General features: G+C 46.0%; 1 protein-coding gene across 1 annotated transcript in view; it reads right to left on the minus strand.

Moving 5' to 3' along the window:
* The window catches only part of LOC135826630 (uncharacterized), a 30,968-nt gene extending 6,985 nt beyond the window's left edge, over positions 1-23,983 (minus strand). Inside the window, exons 1-4 of the mRNA XM_065339233.1 lie at positions 23,650-23,983; positions 17,924-18,207; positions 11,725-12,051; positions 5,048-5,236 (exon numbers count right to left, since the gene is read on the minus strand). Coding sequence (XP_065195305.1) covers positions 5,048-5,236; positions 11,725-12,051; positions 17,924-18,122 — 715 coding nt within the window. The 5' untranslated portion in view covers positions 18,123-18,207; positions 23,650-23,983. The remainder of the gene's footprint in view (positions 1-5,047; positions 5,237-11,724; positions 12,052-17,923; positions 18,208-23,649) is intronic.
* Positions 23,984-24,668: the final 685 nt, after the last annotated feature.

The raw sequence follows: 24,668 nt of genomic DNA on the forward strand, positions 1-24,668 counted from the left end.
ACATCGTGTCAAGAGGGCCACTCTTCATGTGCACCGCATGCAACTGTATTTCCTGTGTGAATACCATCATAGACCTCCACCATAGTCTGTACAATATGTTGGCAAGCACCAACAAGTGGTCTTGAATAAAGACGTCCACTAGAAATCACTTGTGGAAATATTCAAATTTCGAACCCTCCAACGGCCATGCACTAGCCGAATCCAACCTCGTGGCAGGAAAGCACACACGGAGCGCCTTCATATACCATTTTGCACTGTGACATGGTAATAGTCCCTGCCCTAGCAGAAACTCGAATGAAGCCGCCACGAATCGGCTTCACTTGATGAAGTGTCACGCGAAATTATGCATCTATGAGAAGTTTGAATACTATTGTTGTGAATCTGGTGTTGGAAAGGTCTCTGAGCAGTTGTTAGGGGGGTGTGAACTTGCCAAATGCGTAAAACCATGCCTGTCCCTTCGTAATGCTGCACAAGTTTTTGTTGTATAATTGTGCATGAAAATAGCTCTATGTGCTGGCTGTTACAGTGTCTAATCACGACAATGGCAGCTTTTACGAATAATCAAGTAGCTGATTATGTGCATGTTTGAAAACGAATGCCATTATTGGAATTCCACAATGTATTTTCTGTTCTTGTTTTGCTGTTGGAGAGAACTGTTAGATCGTCTCTCTGTGCTTCCTTTATTCAATTTCTTAGTTAGTTTTCAATTCTCTTAAAATATCATAATATCGTCTATGCAATTTGTAAAACTCAACGGATCTTGGGAGTTGTGATGGTAGTCGCCTCGCCTGGGGGATTCTGAGTTACCAGTGTGTAACAACTATGATTTCCACAAGTGAGTTTTAGTGGATACCTTTGTTCAAGACCACTTGTTGACGCTTGGGGATATGTCATAACAGACTATGGTGGTGGTCTTCCCCCAATTTCATGACCTAACCTCATTGCTACTCGCCCTTGAAGATGGCCTTCATATTAAATTTAAAGTAAAAAAAAGAAAAGAAAGGACCAAGAAACTACAAGTTACACTATAATGTCCACTAACACCACCAGTTACTAAACAATCAGCTCATGCTGTAACATTGCACGACACTGACCGACGGTACTGACGTTCTGCAACGTGCCAGAGCTGCTAGCCAGTTAGTCGTAGAACGTCAGTACCGTCGATCAGTGTCGTGCAATGTTATCGCATGAGCTGATTGTTTAGTAACCGGTGGTGTTAGTGGACATTATAGCGGGACTCGTAGTTCCTTGGTCCTTTTTCTTTTCTATAAATTCATCCTTGGCTCTCCATCCAAGTCCATTGGTAATAACAGTTAAATGGCCGCCATTGAACAGGCTGAAGCGATCGATTCGGTCTTGGGACTCAGCAAGTCGCCAATCGAAAGTTGGATGGCTAAATATTACTAGGTAACTTGGATTGGTCTGCGAACATAGTTGGTTTGGCTGAACTGTATTGTTGTGAGCAGCAGTAATCCCTCGTTCTTGTACCTTGTTTGAAGGTGTTTCGGTTCGTGATTTTATCGGTTTTTGGATTTTTGGCCAATATCTAAAGAACAGAGGGTTCTGGACCAAACTATCATAGTGGGTGAATGAGGTCCACCTAGGGATAAAAGGAGGCAACTTTGTACGAATTCAGAAATTTGGCCAGGTCGGGTATTATGTGGTTGTTACAGACATTGACTCGTACAGAGAAATTCACAGTTCCAGTGAGACTCGGCCAAACGCCGAGTTTTCCGCATCCGCAGGAACGCCACCACCCTCTTGGATCAAGGCGCAGATGCAGCTCCTAAGCGGTAGGAGGTGAGTAGATCAGACCCACCACAAAGTGGTCAAAGACCGAAATCCCATTCACTGCATCCATGTTTCCCTCGTGCCAGGCCACGAGTTCCCAGTTAACTGTGGGTCGCAGCACGGCTGGAAATAATCCTTCCGCTTCCAAGCAGGACTTGAACTTGGCACCCTCTGTTTCTCAATCATGGTCTCAGACCATCCCACTATGCCCGCCTGGACTCTTAATTGGGACGAAAAAACGTACACAGTGGAAATTGTGGGCACAAGTTATGCGATCGAGTCCACCAACTAAACCAGATTTTGAACAGTCAGACGTGTACAATCTAGCACAAAATTGTGCCCACAATTTCCCATGTTACAAATTTTTCCTGGGCTCACCATCTGAACTCTTACTGTAAACAGTGGAGATTGGGTATAACGACACTCCTTCGGGAGAGGACAAAATGTCACTATATTCGATCTGTCACTAAACCCGATCTTCGCAAAGGACTTACTAAACGACTAGGGCAGCGGAATTGTGTCGCTAAACTCAATCTGTCGTTTTATCCGACCTCCACTGTACCGTAAAACATGTAAATTTCGGTGCATTAAAATTTCGGTGCCAGGGACCTGCCAGGTTTCAGGTGTAATGTAGAATTAGGTGACCAGCGTTTCGTTCACATACAGTGCATACTCAAGTGCCTTTTAGGTGTACCATAATTTAAATGTTGGTGCCTGTTTTCTCTACCGAAATCACCGAAATTAAAAAATTAAAAAAATTTTCACGGTTCGCGTGAGACTCGGCTGGAAGCCGGGTTTTCCGCATCCGTAGGAACGCCACCACCCTTCAAGGATCAAGGCGCAGATGCAGCTCCTAAAGCGGTCCGAAATTAAAGTTACACCTAAAATATCGTGTTTTACAATACTCGCAATAATCCCATTGTGCATTGCCAAATATGGAAGGTATGAATAATGCATGTGAGTACGCTGGTATCAGGAATGCACTGTTCAACACCCCAGACGACCATGCCCAGGTGGCTATGTGGGGTGTTATGTGAGTACACTGGGATCAGCAATGCACTGTTCAACACCCCAGACGACCATGCCCAGGTGGCTGTGTGGGGTGTTATGTGAGTACACTGGGATCAGCAATGCACTGTGTTCAACACCCCAGACGACCATACCCAGGTGGATATGTGGGGTGTTTATCGTACCAAATTACGTCATTGCGCAGTGGGCTTATCTGCACGGAGTGGCTTCAGACTCCAGTCACATGACCATTCAGCGCAGCCGTGTTGCGTTCAACTCAACACCTGTATGAATGGGGACACACGTGACGGCGGACACATCGGTCCCACTGTCCACACGCCATGATCACACTTCCTGCGTGAAATGCAGTCGCATGGCAAACTGATGTGAGCACCACTCTATAAGCTCGCTTTGTAATATAGTAAAAAAAATGCTATAGTTTGTCAGGGCCATAGCAGCCGGTTCGGCTTGGGCCGGACCACTTTTTCGCCCGGAATGCAGGATTTTGCACCCTAATTTCAAAAATTTCCCGGGCGACGCCCCCAGACCCCCCTCCAACCGGACCACCTCCAATAGCGGTGCTACGCGTCTGCTTGTACTACCGTAATGCCGCGTATAAAAGCAGGTGCTTGGGCGAGACCAAAATATAATCGAGATTCCCGGGCAGGACCCATGCGAAATTGGTGCGGGCGGGCGAATTTATTTGTTCTTTCCCATGTACATTGTATATTGTATATTGTTAGATTGACAGCATGAAACAAGGTGAAGGACACGGTATTCTACATGTATAACCCTCTCAGTGCCACGGGCGACTTTAATCGCCCAGAATGAGTATGTGTGTACAAATAAATTCGTATCTTCACTTCTACACACAGGAGAGTTACAAACGACCACTCTACGTCTTCAGGAAGACCTTGGCTATCGACTCATCACATCGTTTTTGTGTCCGTGAGGATAGATATCGCCAGGGGGAAGCCTGAAGCGCGCGCTCGGACAAAAAATTGTCGCGCGTAGAAAACATGACATATACGCATAGCGGGTTTCTCTATTTCTTTCGCGGCAACCCATGCGTATTGGGTATCAAAACACCGAGATTTTCGGTGGCTTTCAGGCCAACTTTGTCCGAACTTCGTGTGTTGAAAGTTGACTGCACTGCGATCGATCGCGCGCGCGTGAGAAAGTGCAGATGCTACGAAAATGCAGAAAACGGACCTCGCTCAGGCGCCCTCGCGAGGAAAACTATTTTCGCTGCGTTTTCTCTTCACAGCTGTCTGCCTGGCCATGATATCTTTCCAGAGAGCCATCGTTTGCAAAGATCCGTGGATATACAGCTGAGCAATGACAAATTTGAGTTCGGCTCAACTCAGAAAAATTTGAATTTTTCTGACCCCCTTGGCAGTGAAAGGGATAACAAGGTTTATCTAATGCTAGTTTTGAGCTAGTATTAGGTTTTAATTATAATATGTACATGTATGTACATGACTATATGTGTGCATGCCATGTTGAACTTTTTTTACAGCATTTTCCGGTAGTTTTATTCAATTTTTTTACAGACAACAGGTACGCGGTTCATCCGTTCAATTTTTCTATGTTTCGGCCAGCGATGGCCCTGATCTGATCTACATCAGGGAGTCGTACAAGCTCGGGTTTGTGTGACTCCGCGTCACAGATCTACTCACACGATCAGTACTGTACATGTATGAACTGTTAAAAAAAATTGGCTCGATTTTGGTGCGGGAGGGCCCGGGAATCTCTTTTTTTTTTTTGGTCTCGCCTTACGGCCGTATAGGCCGGGGTTCAAATCATGCCTCTATTCAAAACATGCTTTTATTCGAAACATGCTTCTATTCGAAACATGCTTCTATTCGAAACATGCTTCTGCGCCAACATCATCAGTCTACACTGTGCATTGCATACTGTCACGCATGTACTTGCACATGTACTTTGCAGAGAGCGGCTTCTATTCAAATCATGCTTCTGCGACACGGTGCGCTTCAAAAAATCGGCTTCTATTCGAGTCATGCTTCTATACAGGTCATGCTTCTATACAGGTCATGCTTTTATACAGGTCATGCTTCTATACAGGTCATGCTTTTATACAGGTCATGCTTTTATACAGGTCATGCTTTTATACAGGTCATGCTTTTATACAGGTCATGCTTCTATACAGGTCATGCTTCTATGCAGGTCATTACAGTATGCCCCGAAGAGCCAGCGGCTAAGTCTCCTGACTCTAATTCAAACTTACAAGCACTGAAGTAGTTCATTGAGCAGTTCATCAGGACAGCATCAATGAGTGGACTCTTGGTAAGTGTGCGGTCCCGCAGATGCGCCGCCAACACGGCCGTGCGCATCGTGGGGTCAGCCAAGCGAACCAAGTATTGCAGCTCGGTCTGATTCCTGAAGGTACTGGTCTGAAACGGTGTGTCTTGGCTGACTGAAAGCACACGGACAGACGGGACAAAATGAACACACATTAGGTGTTAGAACATAGCAAACAGGCAACCCTTTCGGAGTGTCCAGCGACCCGACCTACGTCCACGAAGATGACCGGCTACCCAAGAACTCCGTGACGTTAATCGACCGGTCTGTCCTGGTAACTAGGGGTCTGAGTAGCAGAGCTATAATGACTGAAAGTGAGACTCAAACATTGACAACTTGCACATGCTTAAAAGATGTATATCCACTAGTTTCAGTGTACTGGGCTTTTTTTTTAATAGCAATCAGAAGAATCAGCCAAGCAAACATTTTACGTAGTAATCCACAAGAGAAGAATATGAATAGTAGAATTTTCTAACCGATGATTCTTCTGACAGACTGTACAGTAAAGCCTGGTTTAAGCGACCAACCCGCGGTGCAAGCAAAAGCGGTCGCTAAAGCCATGTGGTCTTTGGAACCAGGTCGCATACATTCGTGACATATCGGACTGTCTACATACGTGTGCATGATTCCGCTTCCATGTACTCATATTGACAGGCGTGGAGCGTAGAAGACGTTCTGCAGGCAAAGCACACCTCACTCAAGTGCATACAGCACACCCTGCACTGTCACCCATCACTTCTATTGACTGCATGCACATGAATCAGAGCGCACTTCGACCCTGTCGCTGTCAAACCTGACAGCCAAGATGGCACTTTTGGTTAGTTTTGGTCGCTGTGTGCAGGTCCAATACTGCACTTGGTACACAAAAAGTCGGTCGCTGGTCGCGCAAGGCAGGTTGTTGCTGTATCCAGTGCAGCTTCTGTGTAGAACAATGCGTGCATGGAAAAACGGTGGTTAAAACTAGGTGGTCGCTAAACCCAGAGGTCGCTTACACCAGGCTTTACTGTAATCAAGTTCTTGCCTCCGCGCCGCCTATGGGCTTTTCCCTATGAACCCAATTCCGCGTTCAAAGTGGCAGTTCGGACTGTGGCCGGACAAACACGACGTCACCAAGTTTCCGTGTCAGGATGAAGTGCAGTCAAATCTCATTTGGACGAACACCGATAAGGCGAACTTTCCATTCGTACGAACTAGGGCCAATCCTATGGTTGGCCAGGCATCAATTCAAGTCGAAATTATTCGTTTACGATGAACTTCTGTAGAGCGAACTTTCGCGAAGACGAACTATTTTCAAGTGTAATTTGAACAAAATCAGTGTGGTCATGTACATGTAGTGCGAGCTTTCGGTCCACGAGCGTGCGCGTGGGTTGGCTGCCATTTTTCTTCCTTTTTTTCAATAGCCGAGGCCATATTGTACATACAGCGCAAATTGTTTTCAAGCGTGTTTTGAACAAAACCTTTGTGCAAACTTTCGGCACAGTCGTGATTCAGTGCACATTGTCATTGTACTTTCCTGTTTCTGGCTTATGCTAAGAATAACATGCTTCCCATGCACCACAGCATGCACCTTCACGTAAATACAATCCATACGATATGCATATCGATTTTTTGTCAGATCTGGATAAGAAGAACTTCCGAAAAGACAAACAATGTTCAGTCCGTTGAAGTTCGTCCTAACCAGGATTGACTGTAGGCAATGAAAAACTGCCAATGAGCATGCTTTCCGTGGCCATGGGGGCTCATGGAAAAAAGTGGTTGCTGTTTTTTTTAAGCCCCGGTGGCTCCTAGGAATCACTGAAATTTACGTTAGGTCAATCAGGGGCGTCGGAAGGTAATTTTGTGTGGTACGGTCAGCCATCTGAAGTACAATTTAACTCTTGGGGGAGGGGTGGCTCAGCTGAAAATTTTGGAAATTTTGAGCCCACATCAGTGCATTTTATTGACTCACGGGGTACTTGGCCCTTTTTGGGGGGGGGGGGGCAAATAGTGGTACGGTCAATGCCGTAGTGACCGTACCGTGTGCGACACCCCTGTCACTATGGGACTAAAAACAAGCTCGAGGCGATTGAAGAGCTGAGATAGCAAGACCTGATAAGTGCCAGACTTGAGAAAAACCAGATCTTCAGCTCAGTGTACTCAAAACAGGTGTAGAGGCACCACAAACCAAAATTTCACATTCCAAATCTCATTAAAACCAGTTCATAACTGAATCCCAACGACGTATTTACAGTCAACTTCGCCAATAATGACTGCGGATATATTAAACGACAATTCGCGAAATTTCCAAGCTCAGAGCAAAGTCCCATCTAACTGGGTACAGGCCTTGGGATTAGAAAATCATGGTCGTTCTGACATAATGTCCTGACACTTCTTCAATTTTTCGGACATGCCCGGACATACCATTTTGCCACACATGTCTTTGAAAGTCGACTTTTCAAATTTCTCACCCAACGATGAAGGACTCGGAGAAATTTTTGGACGAACAACTTTTCTCGGCGAACCGCACAAGAAGTGACAAACCTTGCATCTACGCATTTCACCCCTGCGCGATCGTCTTTGCGTCTCTCATACTCCAACGCAATGGATGCTGAAAGGTCCTTGTCCCGCAGTCAACAGTCCACTTGTCACAAGTGGCCACTCGCACAGCACAGAGCTTCTTGCCTGAAAATGCCGACTCAATTCCCAACATAACTGTGGTTTATTTCGTGTCACGTGTTTTTGTTTCGTCTTGGTCGCTGTGCACACGCGTCACTGGTTGGTGGTGTTGTGCGCATGCGCGAAACTGTGTGAGCTGGTCTTTGGCCGGTCTGTCGTCTTGTTCCGTGGTCCTGCTTGTTACAATAAAAAGAGTGTGAAAAGGCAGTCCAGTGGTGGTGGTTGAGCTGATGGAGAAGTAATGTTACACTTACGACTAGTGCTGAAACGATTACGTCTTTTCCTTAGTGGCTCAGCTGATACTAGTGTTGAAACGATCTCACCGGGTACTCGTTAGCTCGCTCGCCAGAAACTCGGCTCGTTTGTGCGGCCAGCTCGTTTGCACTAACGAACACCGTACACCGTAATCCGTACACATGGCAGTACAAGTCGAGCGGGGAGTCGGAATTTTTTTTACGACTCCCTAGTCGATCGAGAGTCCAGTCCCGCGCAAAGTGAAAATCACTCGCAGTTACAGTGACTGCATGCCGCCTGCAGGACACTGAGTTGTTTCAGTTGTCTGGTTGCAGCTTTGGTGGACTCCACTGATGTCTTGTTCCGCATCTGCTGACCTGCTGCAGGACAAAGTTCTGTCAACTCTCGATTCGAGTGAAAGTAATTAGTTACGCCCAGTCGTTTGGAAGTTTTCTCCTGCGATGCAGCGAAGAACAGGGCTACAGTCTTTGCAAAACGGTCTATTCTTACAAAGGCTGCTCAATGGCGGCGCTGAAAAGACATCTCGACACCAAACAGCAGTCCGAAGTGAAGCAGCAGCAACCCCAAACGCCGGCGGTGATAATTTGGACCAGCTGAAAAAAATCGAACTTAGGAAACAAATATTAAAAAATCATTATTTGCCACATCAGTGAAACTCGTTAGCTCGCTCGATAGCTTGCTCGTTAGTGGAACTGATCGCTCGTTTGTTATAGATACGCTCGTTTCAACACTAGCTGATACCATAACGATCGGCTTTTCGGCTATTACGATTATTATTGTAACTACATCAGTACGTGTACGTTCTGTGAATTTCAAAATGTTTACGAGTCCAACATCGCCAACGACGGAAAGCGGGCGCATAGATCCGATGATCCCGCAACAAGTCCGTCAGCTGTTCGGACTGACCAGACAAACACAGACAAGACAGAGGCAACGCAGTGGTTGCAACCCAAGAGCTGATGGTGCCCTTCGCCTGTGACTTCGCTGACTCCGACGATGAAGTCAGAGAAGCCGGCCAGGGGTGCAGATCGGCGGATTTCGACGGGTGAACTGAATTGAGGAACGCCAACAAGTAACTAGTTGCTTCTCCTGTCTATGCCAAAACAGGCCCAGACGCCAGACCTAGCTCGTCGTCGAGCAAACTGGTTCGGGAACTGTCGACAGAACGGAAAACACGAAACTGAAGACCACTTTACTGTCTTTAGCTCAAGACTACTCGCACATGGAGGGAACTCCAGCCCCTGCAGCTAGTGTAGACACATACTGAGCCTGCCAGTCCTGCATGCTGTATGTAAGAAAAGTAGTCAGTTCAAAAGACGGCGACGGTGATCGCGCCAATGTTTCTCAGATCGCGCTTGTACTTTTACACGTACATCGATGTTGCAAGTGTACAGTCATGTACATATTCGTGTCGAACTCGCAACACTTACGTCTTTCGGTGCATGCATGCTTTGTGCGACCCCCAAAAAGGGGAGAAATCCCGTACCGTGCGTAAGTACCATTCTACTCGTTTAGCCGATAAAATCGAAATAACCGTTCGATCTATTTCTTATCGAGTAAGTAACGAGTAATCGATATAATCGTTTCAGCACTACTTACGACATGGTGTTACACTTACGACATGGCCATGGTTCTATTTTACCGACTTTGAAGATTTGGGGATCGTTGGAAAGCTCTTGATGAGAAACACGCTGATCATCTGCGTCTTGTTTCAAGCTTTCCGCTCGTACCTCACATGACTGCCTTTCCTTCAAGAAACATTTGTTCTGTGTTGTGCGACTTTGGCTTCGTTCTGGAATACTCCTTGTGTCGTCGCTGACAAACTCGGCTCCGAGAAGCCCTTCCCGATTTTTTCCCAGCTTAGATCGATATTTTCCCAGGTAGAGGACTATCCTCTGGTTGTCTTCCCCAAGTGTCATTAGAATACGCGCGTGAACTTCTAAATACGAGCGGCGAGTCAAGAGCCTGTTTTCTCTTGATTTGGAAGACAAATGGTGTGGTCCTTTAGTTGCTGTTGAGTGTAGAAGGCTGCTTCCTGCTGTAAATTGCTTAGTCGCATGTGGGATATTGTAGATGAAGACAGCAGTCGGCCAAGTGAGCTTGACATTGTGATATCTACCCTATTGTGCGTTGAACGATTACGAAATGTCTAACTTGAATGTTGTACACGCGAGCACGCCAAGCAGAGGCTGACAATCACTGGCGAGATCAATCTCCAGACTGCCAGGAGTAGTTCGAGCAAGTTTGAAGCGGAAAGACAGCTAACTGGGCAGGCCAGGATGCCTTTCCACCCTCTTTCTCTCTCAAATTGCCGAAAAGTCGAGTATCTCGCTCGAGCGTTTTCAAAACCTTTCTCTTGGTTTCGCGTCCCAAATCGTGAAACCACGCGAGGATCAACATGAGTTTCTTCCAAAAACGCAAACTCATCGCGTATTTGTACTATTCGCACAAGGTTACATAAATCGCGCCGAACGACGCCATATTTATAAGTGCCTGCGCGTGAACAGCCGTGCCCGAGGTCAAATTCACTGCTTGAGTGACGGGCTTTCTGGACGTCTGACAGCTATTCAGTCACTCACAAGCCAGTCATTGTGCTAAACAGATCTTCTTTAGTTCTCTATCGGAAGTGCGCCATGTCATTTCGCTCATGCTATACATAAACGGTACAAGCACGTGCATGCCTGCACGTGCGTACCTCCACGTGCGTACATAGTGCTACATACAACTGCATGTACGATATCTACAGACGTCTGATAGCTATTTCAAGTACCTGTCAGTCAGAAGTAGTAGAACCCATAGCGATGGATAAAAGGCACACATGCAAGAAAATGCAGCCAAGGGGGGGGGGGGGTGGTGGTGCTTTTCCTTTTGCTTCAAAATAGTTGCAGTGATCAGCATAACTACATATACTGTATCATCTCTAATATAAGCACAGTCTCCAATAATAGAACACCCCGGGGCGGCATTCAAAAAATAAAGTGCTCAGTCTCCATTATAAGCACACTGTGTAAATTCATTATCTGTACCGGCGAAAAAACCCTGAAATGTGTGCGTCTGACATGCATTTGGCCGTGGCAACATGCCTATGAAAGGAGGTGGAAATAATAATGGAACAGTCACCAATAAAGGAACGTCTCCATTAATAGCACCGGGCGGAGGTACATTGAAAAAATAAAGGACCGTGCTTATAATTATTAGAGATAATACGGTAGTTGTACATGACAGTAGAGTAATTAGTATACATGTCCCCGTAGATGATTCCAAAAGGCTTATTTTTCAATTTTATTTCCCTTGCATATTGACTTTATAGTTCCTTTCAATTGCAGTATGAAAATAAAGTACACCTTGACGTATAGCATGAAAAGAGCTTCATTTTGATATGCATGTCATGCTATTCAAAAGATGGGTTCAGGTACATTCAAATGGGACTTCGGGTGTATGGGCACTTCGCGAATAAGGACATTTTTCTGATGCCCCACGGAGTGTTGTTACTCACCAAACTAACTGTAGATGCAAACCGCACATTAAATGATTTGTTTTGCCATTATCTGAAAAAGCGATGAAATGGATTTAGCGGGTTTGACATTCCACCTCTTGGACTCGGAAAAGAACATCTTGTAGAGAAAGAATGAAAATGGCCAGTGCGTCAATTCTGTGCTACTACTGCCCACACTGGTTAAGGCTGGTACTCACCGCAAACGTATCTCTGTTTCTTCCACTCGGCTTCGGGGATTTTTCGCACACCGAAATCAGCTCCATATGTGCGCGGGTAATAGCAGTAGTTGTTGGCCATAGCTATGCAATGCCGATCCGGCACTAAGAGCTTTCTCGTCTTGTAGTGATAGCCAAACTCTTTGAATGCGTTTTGCAGGCAGGCCTGAGAGTCCTTCTGCATCAGCACAAAGTTATTACCCAGTCGCTTGCACACATCTTCGCGATTTGTTACGTTTGGAGGCGTGCGGTAATCGTTCTCCGGTTGTACAATGTGCCACCCGGCGCATTTATAGTGGTTACGCTTGGCTAAAGGATGCATAGCGCCGAGGACCGAGCCATGCCCACACAGACATAGGCGTGCACGCACACACACACACACACACACACACACACACGCACGCACGCACACACGCGCACACACATACACACAAACACGCGCACACACGCACATACACGCACACACACACGTACACACACACATACACACGCACACACACATACATCCACATACATGCGCACATACACCCACACCCGCCCACACAGACGAAAACACAAACAAAAAATCTGGTCAATACAAATTTCATTTGAAAGACTGTCAAATCTTTTAATTAGAGCTACAAGCCAGAATTTGTGAAGAAAATCTCTGCCAGCACACTATTAGATGGCCATACCACATTAGGAGCTGTCCGTAAATATTGATATTTTTATCACGGAACAAGTTTATTTCGTTTCAACCCAACCCCTCCCTCCCTCCTGTCCACTCAGAAAGTAAAAGGTTTTTCAATAAAAAATAAAATAAAGTAGAAAGGAAAAGGACATTGTGGAAACGAGTTAAGAGTAACTCTCCACCACTGTAACTAGATACTATATACAGTCAGAAAGTGCAACAACTAGGCACAAAACTGACAGAGTACTGAGACATTCGACGTCCTGACACCTAGCTTCAACACATCTCCATAGCGCTAACTGACAGCCTTCCAACTTGGAAGGTTCAAGGTTATGGAAAGACCAAAGAGGGGAAGGCAAGCGCAACGAAAACGAGCACAAGCTACAGTCCCAACGGAACAAAGAATGTCGATTGTTACTGGACGATGACGAGACCAGTAGGCGATTTGACAAAGCGGCATTTTTTGTTCCGTTGGGACTGTAGCTTGTGCTTGTTTTCGTTGCGCTTGCCTTCCCCTCTTTGGTCTTTCCATAACCTTGAACCTTCCAAGTTGGAAGGCTGTCGGTTAGCGCTATGAAGATGTGTTGAAGCTAGGTGTCAGGACGTCGAATGTCTCAGTACTCTGTCAGTTTTGTGCCTAGTTGTTGCACTTCCTGACTGTATAATCTCTATCTAGCTACGATGGTGAAGAGTTACTCTTAACTCGTTTCCATATGTCCTTTTCCTTTCTACTTTTATTATTGGATCAATACCCGAGTATAAAATAAAGGTTGGCATAATGCAGGCAAATGCAACAAAAGTTGAGTGTGTGTCACTGCTTCTACTTTCATGTACGTGAATCAATGTTTTCTGAAACGAAATTGATCAACCCCCTCCCACCCCACAACGAAAATATTTCGTTTGTGAAAAAAGGTTGATATTATTTAATTATTTATGGACGGCCCCTTAGGAGCTGTCCAGGACACAGATCCGCGCTATTGTGTGTGTGTGTGTGTGTGTGTGTGTGTGTGTGTGTGTGTGTGTGTGTGTGTGTGTGTGTGTGTGTGTGTGTGTGTGTGTGCATGCGTGCGTGCGTATACCGGTGACGACTGGGGAGCTCATCTTATTCAGAACCGATTACAAGATCTGTAGAAAAGGAAAAGGACCAAGGAACTACACCTTACACTAACACACCACACTAACATACCACACTGTAGGCGACAATGAGCTTACGCGATAACAGTGCACAGCACCTTAATCCTTGGCTCTCCATCCGAGCACACCTGATGAGCCGCCATTCTAAGATCCAGTTGTGAATTCCCTAGACTCCCACGGTTCTCTCCCGTCCTTATCTACTCTGGCCCCGTGACATACTGGAGCCCTTTATAATTTTAACCACAGATTTTGTATGCCTCGATCTATTTCCTTAGCCTTTCCTCGATAAACTGCTCCCTTTACATAAAGTTGTCATTTCATTCTTCTTGCAGGAGATCCCCTCGACAGGCCAAAAGCCTTTGGGAAATCCTTAAATATAATAAATACCAAAAAAAAGAATGAATGAAAAGGGATGAATGAACTCCACAATACGTGGAAGGCTCTGTCATACTGTAAGTCTGCAAGTGTGTAGGCGCGTTTAAATTTCGGCCTCCCAGGGCTAACACACATTTCGGCCGCATTGAAATTTCGGCCTGTTCTGCTGCTGCCTGCATACACATTATCATAATATGATCTATATTATAGAACCTTGCAAAACAGATCTTCGGTCGCAATAAATTTCAGGCCAAAATTGCCCAGGGTGTTCGAAAGATTCAAAAATTTCGAACTCTCGTAACTTGGTGAATTCTTCAGTCTTTTCGGTTTCGGAGAAACGAATTATGTAGGTCGAAAAGAAAACTCTCAGCTGTCGTCTACAACAAATGCTGAAGCAATGAATTATCGGATTTGTTACTATCTCGAAAATAGAGGTGTGAATGATCATCATTCTACTCAACAATATATATTTTGGCAATGGCACTTGTCGGGAAAAATAGCAACTTTGCACTCCATTTGACATTTGAACAGATGCAAAAATAGCAACTTTGCACTCCATTTGACATTTGAACAGATGCAAAAATAGCAACTTTGCACTCCATTTGACATTTGAACAGATGGCATTTGCACTGTGAGAAGACAGAAAAACACGGCGAACTTGTTCATGCTTAGCGTAATTCCGCGCATATAAGCCCATGGGCTTATAAGTTATATGTGAAATAATGCAGTTTGGGAATAAAATATCCAGTAAAACATGTTCGTTTTTTAGCCCATGGGCCAATATTCGAATTTTGAAGGTTCTCGAAAAAGAACAAGTCCGTGCTCATAGTGGGTCTATCATATCCTACTGGCATAGTAAACTACTAAACTCCACTGACCTGCACTGACCTGCACTGACCTGCACTGACCTGCACTGACCTGCACTGACCTGCACTGACCTGCACTGACCTGCACTGACCTGCACTGACCTGCACTGACCTGCACTGACCTGCACTGACCTGCACTGACCTGCACTGACCTGCACTGACCTGCACTGACCTGCACTGACCTGCACTGACCTGCACTGACCTGCACTGACCTGCACTGACCTGCACTGACCTGCTGTACCATGGTAGCAAGAGTGCATATTATGAAAAAATTCTACTTGACAAGTGAGTCGCGCGTGTGCCTGTTTATTAGCCCATGGGCTTATAAACGGAGGTGGGCTTATATTTGGATATAGGCCCACGGGCTCATATGCGCGGAATTACGGTAGCGCGCTATCTGCGAGAAGTTGTATGCCGTCTGATACTGCTCATAATGTTTTCTGCATTTCACGCGCCGAAGGTACACGACAGTGCTGCCTTCTGGCTATGGATTGTAAATGGTGGTGCCACAGATCCTACGCTATGATCAAAGAGTTCAAGTAAGGTGGAAGCAAGTTTTACTGCAGCTCCAAGTTTCACGCTTGCACGATCATCAGGCCAAACATTGGGACATAACCCACGTTAAAATACAGTGGAGATCGGATATACAGTGAAAGCTGGTTAAGAAGAACACTGATAAGAAAAACTTTCGCTTTAGAAAAACTAGTGTTCATACCTCTATTGGATAAATCACTGTGTATTCACTGGGTATAAAATATGGATAAGAAGAACTCCCGTTATTGCGAACAAAATTAATACCATTGGTCCCTTGATGTTCGTCCTAAGGAGGGTTGACTGTAATGACCTTGCAAATAACGACAGATTGAGTTTAGCGACACAATTCTGTTGCCCAAGTCGTTTAGTAAGTCCTTTGTGAAAATCGGGTTTAGTGACAGATCGAATATAGTGACATTTTGTTCTCTCCCGAAGGAGTGTCGTTATATCCAATCTCCACTGTGCTAAGAAGAAGGACACACTTCAGGCTCTTGAAGAACATCTTGAAATCTTTTGATGAAGTTTCAAGATGAGGGAAAGATACAAACGGGGAAAGGTCTGAAGAACAAATCGCCTGTCATCACCAGGACTGGAACCAGGAACCCTCGCTTGAGGCCAGCCATGTTCTTAAAACACTTGAGCTATGGTGTCGCCGTCGTCCCCATGGCCAGCAATCAAGGACATCTGAGAGTTGTAATTTTTGTACTCCTCCAAGGTGTGATTTTTGGCGTGCTGGGCCAAGCACAAGGAAGCCATCTGCAAAAAAACTGCAGAAAATGGTTGTTGTTGGATCCTTTGGTGTAATCTTTGTTTCTAGTCGAAGCTAGTTGCTGTTTGGAGCAGAAACGCAGAAATTGACTATTTTCTGCATATACTCATACATGTACTCATGTACTCAGGCATGCAGTCTCACTCGTATTTTAGCTCTTTTTCTGAAATGGATGCTGCTCTGCGCCCCTTGGTGAACATTTCCTGCGCTCGTGGAGCAGCTGAAAAGGACCACTGGTATGTCTGGTTCCTGGTTTGAAAGTGGAGAGTCGACTTTTGTGCCTTGAAAAAGGAGTAGAGAGCGATAAAGGTACGTCTGTGGCCTATTTTTGAGTGCTCCTCGTACATTTTTGATCGTGATAGAAATTCTCAGACCAAAGTCAGACCAAAGATGATGGCCGTACAGTTTTCTTGTGGATTTTTTAGTTGTTTCATCTCGTATCTATGTCAGTATCGTGATGGTGAAGTGGAGAGGGTGATTTTCTTTCTCTCGGCTTCGTTCGGCCGACTTTGCTTCGTCCTCGTTGAAAAGTGATCCTGAAAAAAGGTCGATTTGCAAAATTATGTTGATTTTCAATAGGGGTGAAACAATTATACCGAATACTCGAGTACTCGCTCGGTTTTTTCAGAAATAATCGTACTCGGAATAAATCAGAGTACTCGTTCATACGTGGTACATGCATTTACCACAGAAATCTGCAGTTTCAGAGCAGCAATCGGCAGATATTGATGTGCAGACTGTGTGGTGAACATTTGTTCAAGAGTAGAGAGAGCCCAAATGACCCAGCAACCAATATACCAGAGAAAAATGACTGCCATTCGGTTCAATCAGGGGTGTATCATGTGATTTTAAGGCCCTCGGTGTGCAATTTTTAGGAGATGAAGAATACTCGAATACTCGAATATTCGCTCGGAGAAAATCAGAGTACTCGAACTCGGGATCTCAATGCCAACTTTCACCCCTAATTTTCAATGTACGTGGTGACATGCGATTGCTGGCTATGAGCAGAAACCTTTCGACACGATCTTCCGACTTCGTAACTCATGCTTCCTGTGAATCCACACAGGCGGGCTGGAAGCAGCCCTCACTGTAACGCACACACTTCACACACTTCACACACTTCATGTACAAACTAGCTCGCGGCACTGCTTTAAAACTGCTTTCATGAAAAATCAAAAACAGGCGCAGTAAAACGTGTGACTAACGACCGCCCCCCCCCCCCCCTCGGGGCCAGAGAAAGCGGTTTTTAGTCGCAGGTGGTCCCTAGTTAGAGGTTTGCACCGCTCAACCATAATGTGAATGTGAGACCGTCCGTGCCTGGCAAAGTGGTCTGTAGTACCAGGCTGGCCGCTAGTCACGGTGGTCTTCAGTTACAGGTTTTACTGTGTGAGGAATATAGTTTTTTCATTTTTTTTTTAAATAGAACACAAACCTACAAATCATGTTGAAAGACAAAAAGTACATTGGACTGGGTGAGTATCATCATACTCCCCCAGAGTGCGCAACTGGGACGGGGTTGTGGGGCGGCGTAATCTGTGAGGTACGTCATTTTTTGGGTCGGACTTGCCTCGTTCCATCGACGCAGACACGCGGCGCAACGCAGTCCACACTTCCCCTACTCATGATGTCATTATTATACCGTGCAACAATTTGGTATTATGGAAAGTTTGGAAACCCCCTCGATAGGCGAAAGCCGTTGGGGAATCCTTAAACAAAAAATTACTTTGAAGTACAAAAAATTACAAAACACGGATTTCGCCCTCCCAGATCTGATAAGTGAAGTTCCGCACTCTGGGGAGTTATGCACTCTTGGTATCACCAATACGCCCTTACGTATCCAGTCGCCAGACGGCTCTGTGAGTTTAGGCGTGGCGTAAACATCGGGCGAGTAGTCCACGATCATCTCGAACGGTATGTTTAATGCCTGGGCAGAACGCAGCAGCCCGACGGCCAGTAGCAGAAGCGGCAGCAACCGGCGTGACATGTCTGCAGCAGTGCAAGCCTGCCACACGCTACCACAACCGTTTGTCATTCACTTCGCAGCGGGAACGGTGCAGGCCACGACACCTGCCTCGGTCTTGATGCCGCCGGTTCCTTTGCAAGTGTCCGCTGGCTCTCTGCAGGGACAGAGAGAGCAGAGAGAGAGAGAGAGAGAGAGAGAGAGAGAGAGAGAGAGAGAGAGAGAGAGAGAGAGAGAGAGAGAGAGAGAGAGAGAGAGAGAGAGAGAGAGAGAGAGAGAGAGAGAGAGAGAGGGGGAGGGGGGAGTGCACGTTCTACACTCAGTTATTGTGCAGTGTGCAACAACGAAATGGCATGAGATGGCTGTGTGAGAGTGTGTACTTTGTGCATACACAATAACTAGATGTATGTTTCATGACTGCTGCTCAAGAAAAAAACTTGATATCATTACATGACGTGTGAGTACATTGTTCGAATCGCCTGAATCTCACGAGTCCGGTGCAGTTTTAATCGTAGTTCTACGTTGAGTATGAGGTAGGGGTGAAACGAGTATCTATTTTGACCAATCGATCCCTCATTCATAATATTCGATCGAGGATCCGATTATTTCGAGTATTTTATCAAAATTCAAAAGCAATAGATTTGTGGGTTCTCGACCAATTCGGAAGAAATTATCTGTGAACATAGAACACAAGTCGCCAACGTCTTGTACAGAGTGTAAAGTAACGATTTTCATCAGTACTTTCGTTTCTCAGAACGGTAACTAACGTTACTTGCCGTGGTGATCGCATCGTCCAAGTCATAAAATACTGACTCAAAGGCATGCATAACGCATGCATACCAGTGGACGAGCGGTACAACCAAAGTTTTTGAAAAATAGAATGCCAGTACAGTACTAAAAAAACAACAAAAACAAAAACAAAATGTAAAAAAGAGAAGAAACACATGAGAACGAGTTATGCAGCAACTACCCATGACTGTAACAAGATGACAAACGGTCAGACAGTGCGATAATAGGGCACACAACTGACAGATTACTGAGACATTCAGCGACCCGAGACCTAGCTCTAACACATCTCCAGTGTGCAAACCAACAGCCTTCCAACTTGGAAGGTTCATGGTTACGTAGGACCGAAGAGGGGAAGGTGAGCGCAGCGAAAATGTGCACAAGCTAAGTCCCGCGGCAACAAAGGATGCCGACTGTTACAGGACGATGATGAGACCAGTTAAAGGGGAAGTTAAGGCAAAAATCAAAATTTCACCAGTTGTAGTCTTCGGGGTGCTGAGTCGAAGGGTCGTGGTCCGAGGAAGCTGAGACGCTCCCTTCCTACTTTAATCCCAATCAAACTCGCGCACTTCCACCGAAACTGGGTGACTGCGCCCTACTAGATGGGGATTTGTATGCAAAATGTCTCTAAAAGCGCCATTTCGTTCTTATAAAAGCATGGATGACCGCGATTGGCCCATATGTTGTAGTCTTTTGGACGCTGAGTCGATTGGTTTTGGTCCGAAAAGGCTGCGATGCAGCGTTCCTCCTTTATTCCCAATCGAACATGGTGGAACAAGCGGTCACGTGCTCCTGCGTACACCAGTCACCTGGTCACCGTGCCTGCAGGGTACAACTTACTAGCCTGTTTGACCTTTTTTGGGTGCAGTCCTGTCACTCGAGTTGAACTCGAGTTGAACCTTGGTGTGAAAGTTGTCGCCTGATGGCGTGGTGACCAGGTGACTTGGGCACCCAGGAGCACGTGACCGCTTGTTCAACCATGTTCGATTGGGAATAAAGGAGGAACGCTGCATCGCAGCCTTTTCGGACCAAAACCAGTCGACTCAGAGTCCAAAAGACTACAACATATGGGCCAATCGCGGTCATCCGTGCTTTTATAAGAACGAAATGGCGCTTTTAGTGACATTTTGCATACAAATCCCCATCTAGTAGGGCGCAGTCACCCAGTTTCGGTGGAAGTGCGCGAGTTCGATTAGGATTCAAGTAGGAAGGGAGCGTCTCAGTATTCTCGGACCAAGACCATTCGACTCAGCACCCCGAAGACTACAACTGGTGAAATTTTGATTAGTGCCTTAACTTCCCTTTTGATAACAATGCGGTCTGACTACAATTCGAAGCAGCAAAGCAACACACCACCCAACTTGGGTGGGTCAGCAATATCGGAGATAAAGGAAGGGGGAAGCTTTGCGAAAACGAATTGTAGAAAACCGGACGCCAATATCTAACGGTACTCCTCATGCATGACACTATCGTGGACGAGTTGACTACAATAACAAGTAGTTCCACACGACGTACGTTTCGCCGTGTTGTTATTGACGGCTCATCAGGTGTGCAAAATTTATACTCAGATACTGAGCCAGTAATAAAATGTAAAAAAGAGAAGAAACACATGAGAACGAGTTATGCACGTCATGTGAAACTACTTGTTATTGTAGTCAACTCGCCACAATAGTGTCATGCATGAGGAGTACCGCTAGAGATTGGCGTCCGGTTTTCTACAATTCGTTTTCGCAAAGCTTCCCCCTTCCTTTATCTCCGATATTGCTGACCCAACCAGGTTGGGTGGTGTGTTGCTTTGCTGCTTCGAATTGTAGTTAGACCGCATTGTCGTGTTATTAACTGGTCTCGTCATCGTCCTGTAACAGTCGGCATTCTTTGTTACCGCGGCACTTAGCTTGTGCACATTTTCGCTGTGCTCACTTTCCCCTCTTCGGTCCTACGTAACCATGAACCTTCCAAGTTGGAAGGCTGTTGGTTTGCGCACTGGAGATGTGTTAGAGCTAGGGCCCTGGTCGCTGAATGTCTCAGTAATCTGTCAGTTGTGTGCCCTATTATCGCACTTTCTGACCGTTTGTCATCTTGTTACAGTCATGGGTAATTGCTGCATAACTCGTTCTCATGTGTTTCTTCTCTTTTTTACAATTTTGTTTGTCGCTATCTCGATAATTGCATTGAGGCACTGAATCACAGTGCCCAGACGCAGTAAATGCACTGCGACCCTGAAAAGGTTAAGAACGCACCCCTAGCCAGAAGCAGCCCACCAGTATGAAACAGAGACCGCTGGAATTGGTGCTGCACTCGAGCACGGAAATCAGGGGTCGGACTTCAGTTGTCATCACAGTACATCAACACGACTGTATGTAGCGTACCTACCAACCATCTTGATCTGGCCGGGACCGTCCCGATATCGACGGTGGTAATAGGCACTCAAAAGTGTACTACTAGTTGCAGGCCTCACAGCTAGATTTGTAAACATTTTCATACCTAGGTGAGTCGTTGTCCCGATCTCAGGTTTGCAAAGGCTGCCAGGCATGTTCTGAGTCACGGGCAATTCCTAGTTCCGGGCAGTGCTGGGCCCCAACCTGCCCGGATCAGAGGAGTGTTGCTGTATTGACGATGGGTACATTTACTGTGGGAATTACTAGCCCCCACCCCCAACCATCCGTGCCGGTTTGATTTGCGATGCAAAATAAAACAAATACAATACAATGGGCGCTTTCGATTACACGATTGCACAATTCTGGAACTGTTTTTCTTAATTCTGGAATGACCAGAATGAGCGGATTCCGGCCTTGTAAACGAACGACTGGAATTCACAACGCATTTTATTCATGTCATGTCACAAACAAAATTGATGAATCGTAAAAAGGGATCACGTACACCCTCGCGCGGACGTGGACCCAGCATCGCGCACACGCCGGCCAGGGAGGCTCTTCGCGCGCTTGAGTCATGACCAGACCGGTAACTAGGGATGTCCACAAAATGTTTTCGATTTTTTTGCATTTTGGGTAATTTTCACACTTCTTTTGCAATTTGGGTAATTTTCACACTTTCCATTTTGGGCCAATTTATCCAGCAAACTTGCCGCAGGAGTCTCACTCGCGGCTTGCCCGGAAGATTCTACGATGGAGATGGCGTCGAATTCTTCCTCGCTCTTCTCATTGGAGTCGGAGTGGATCTCCGTCAACACACTTGGCTTGCTGCATGCCATTTCCACCGATGTTTCTGTAACAGCTGTAGCTATTCAGGCAATACGGCTCGACGACTCGTAGATCTGGTACATGAAGCGCCATTTTGGTTGTCATGGCAACAGTCACATTTTTCGCGCAATTTGGGTGATTGTTTGCAATTTTTTAAAGGGGAAGTTAAGGCAAAAAATAAAATTTCACCAGTTGTAGTCTTCGGGGTGCTGAGTCGAATGGTCGTGGTCCGAGGAAGCTGAGACGCTCCCTTCCTACTTGAATCCCAATCGAACTCGCGCACTTCCACCGAAACTGGGTGACTGCGCCCTACGAGATGGGGATTTGTATGCAAAATGTCTCTAAAAGCGCCATTTCGTTCTTATAAAAGCACGGATGACCGCGATTGGCCCATATGTTGTAGTCTTTTGGACGCTGAGTCGACTGGTTTTGGTCCGAAAAGGCTGCGATGCAGCGTTCCGCCTTTATTCCCAATCGAACATGGTTGAACAAGTGGTCACGTGCTCCTGGGTGCCCAAATCACCTGGTCACCACGCCAGCAGGTGACAACTTTCACACCAAGGTTCAACTCGAGTTCAACTCGAGTGACAGGACTGCACCCAAAAAAGGTCAAACAGGCTAGTAAGTTGTACCCTGCAGGCACGGTGACCAGGTGACTGGCGTACGCAGGAGCACGTGACCGCTTGTTCAACCATGTTCGATTGGGAATAAAGGCGGAACGCTGCATCGCAGCCTTTTCGGACCAAAACCAGTCGACTCAGCGTCCAAAAGACTACAACATATGGGTCAATCGCGGTCATCCGTGCTTTTATAAGAACGAAATGGCGCTTTTAGTGACATTTTGCATACAAATCCCCATCTCGTAGGGCGCAGTCACCCAGTTTCGGTGGAAGTGCGCGAGTTCGATTGGGATTCAAGTAGGAAGGGAGCGTCTCAGCTTCCTCGGACCACGACCATTCGACTCAGCACCCCGAAGACTACAACTGGTGAAATTTTAATTTTTGCCTTAACTTCCCCTTTAATTTTTTTAGAGAACTTTCGAAAATATCCCGAAAACATTTTGGGTTTTTTCTGCACATTTTACATTTCCATTTTAGGAGAAAAAAGACATTTTTTGGACATCCCTACCGGTAACACACCGACTGTGCAATTCTGGAGCCAGTATTAGAAAAATTCCGCCCTCTCTTCAGAATTTACGGATTCGACGGAATTGGGTCAAATCAATTCTAACGACAGAATTTGTCACTTTTTGTGTAATCGAACTGTGCATCAACAATAACTAATTCTAGAATTGACCGAAATGCGTGTAATCGAAAGCGCCCAATGTAGAAGCTGGCATTTCTTTTTTTTTCAAATTCTTACTGTCGACAACTAAGGTTTCGAGGCCATCGCATGTGCATTGCGATAACGCTAGAACACATGCATACAATCAGCATAGCCACAAGCTGCCACGGAAAATAACCCTAAACATAGACGTACAAACCCGGAGCCAGCTTGGCTGCAATTGGAGCAGAAGCAGCGGTGGCGGCAGCGGAAGCAATAAAAGGCCAAGCACAGTTGGTGAAGAGCCGCAAGTAGCACAAAACACCCGTGGTCGTGCTGAATAATCTTACCGATTGTGGGACGAATTAGCCTGCGACAGCTCACACACCGACCGGAAAAGTCGAAATCACCGACGGTGGAAATACGTTCGGCACAAATTTCTGCAACCGGCTACGTCCTGAGATCAAAGGCGAGGCAAGGCGAGGCAAGGATAGGATTTTCTAAAGAAATTTATCCTGACTTCTCTGTACCGACTGGCCGCCAATAAGGAGAATGGATGCATTCACGAACAGCGGCGCGTACTCGTTGGGGAAATACTATGTTTGCTACACGCTGGGAAATCAAAGCGTTAGGTGATTGTCAAGTCTTTCAAGAAATTTGGCTCATCCACGCTTCGGCTTCCCTTCCTTCCAAAGCACGCCTTGTTCAATGTTGCTGAAAATAAAAAGATAGAACTAATACTTAGCATGCATGCTGCATCCGAAGTGGGATCCGCTTCGGGGTCTTCTTGGTGACGAAAGTAGCTCAAGATTGGTACGCAACTTGGGAGTGGTATTCCTTTCACGACCATGTTCCTAAACGTACACGCACATATATGTACCTGCAGGTTTGGTAGAGTTCGCAAATGACCAAGGGCAAGAGTACGCGTACCAGAGCAGGGAGTCTTTTACGGCTCCCGGGATCCCTGGTAGAATCTACCGACATATACCATCCATAAACATCATTTCTGAGGTACTAGGTGTAGACCTACGCATGGCAGAAAATAACTTGGAAATAATTCATGCCAGCGCCAAGTCTATAGAAGACAATTGTACAAGTCGATGCAGGCCTTCAAGAAGGTCTATGACCACCTGAGGCAGTCTGACTAGGACTGGGCAACCGACCGCCTCTGGGCAACCGACTAGCCTCTTCCGGGATTATGCCTCTGCTAAGTCTGCTTCTCCCACCCCAAGCCAAATTGTTGCCAATCCTGAGTAGCCAATCTTCACTGCTACTACCCTTCATAAAATAATAATAATTATAACTTTATTAGGATGACCCAAAGGCAAATCGCCTATCGAGGGGTTCACCGCATGGAATGGTTGTGGTA

This window comes from Sycon ciliatum, chromosome 10, assembly GCF_964019385.1.
Source record: "Sycon ciliatum chromosome 10, ocSycCili1.1, whole genome shotgun sequence".
NCBI lineage: Eukaryota > Metazoa > Porifera > Calcarea > Leucosolenida > Sycettidae > Sycon > Sycon ciliatum.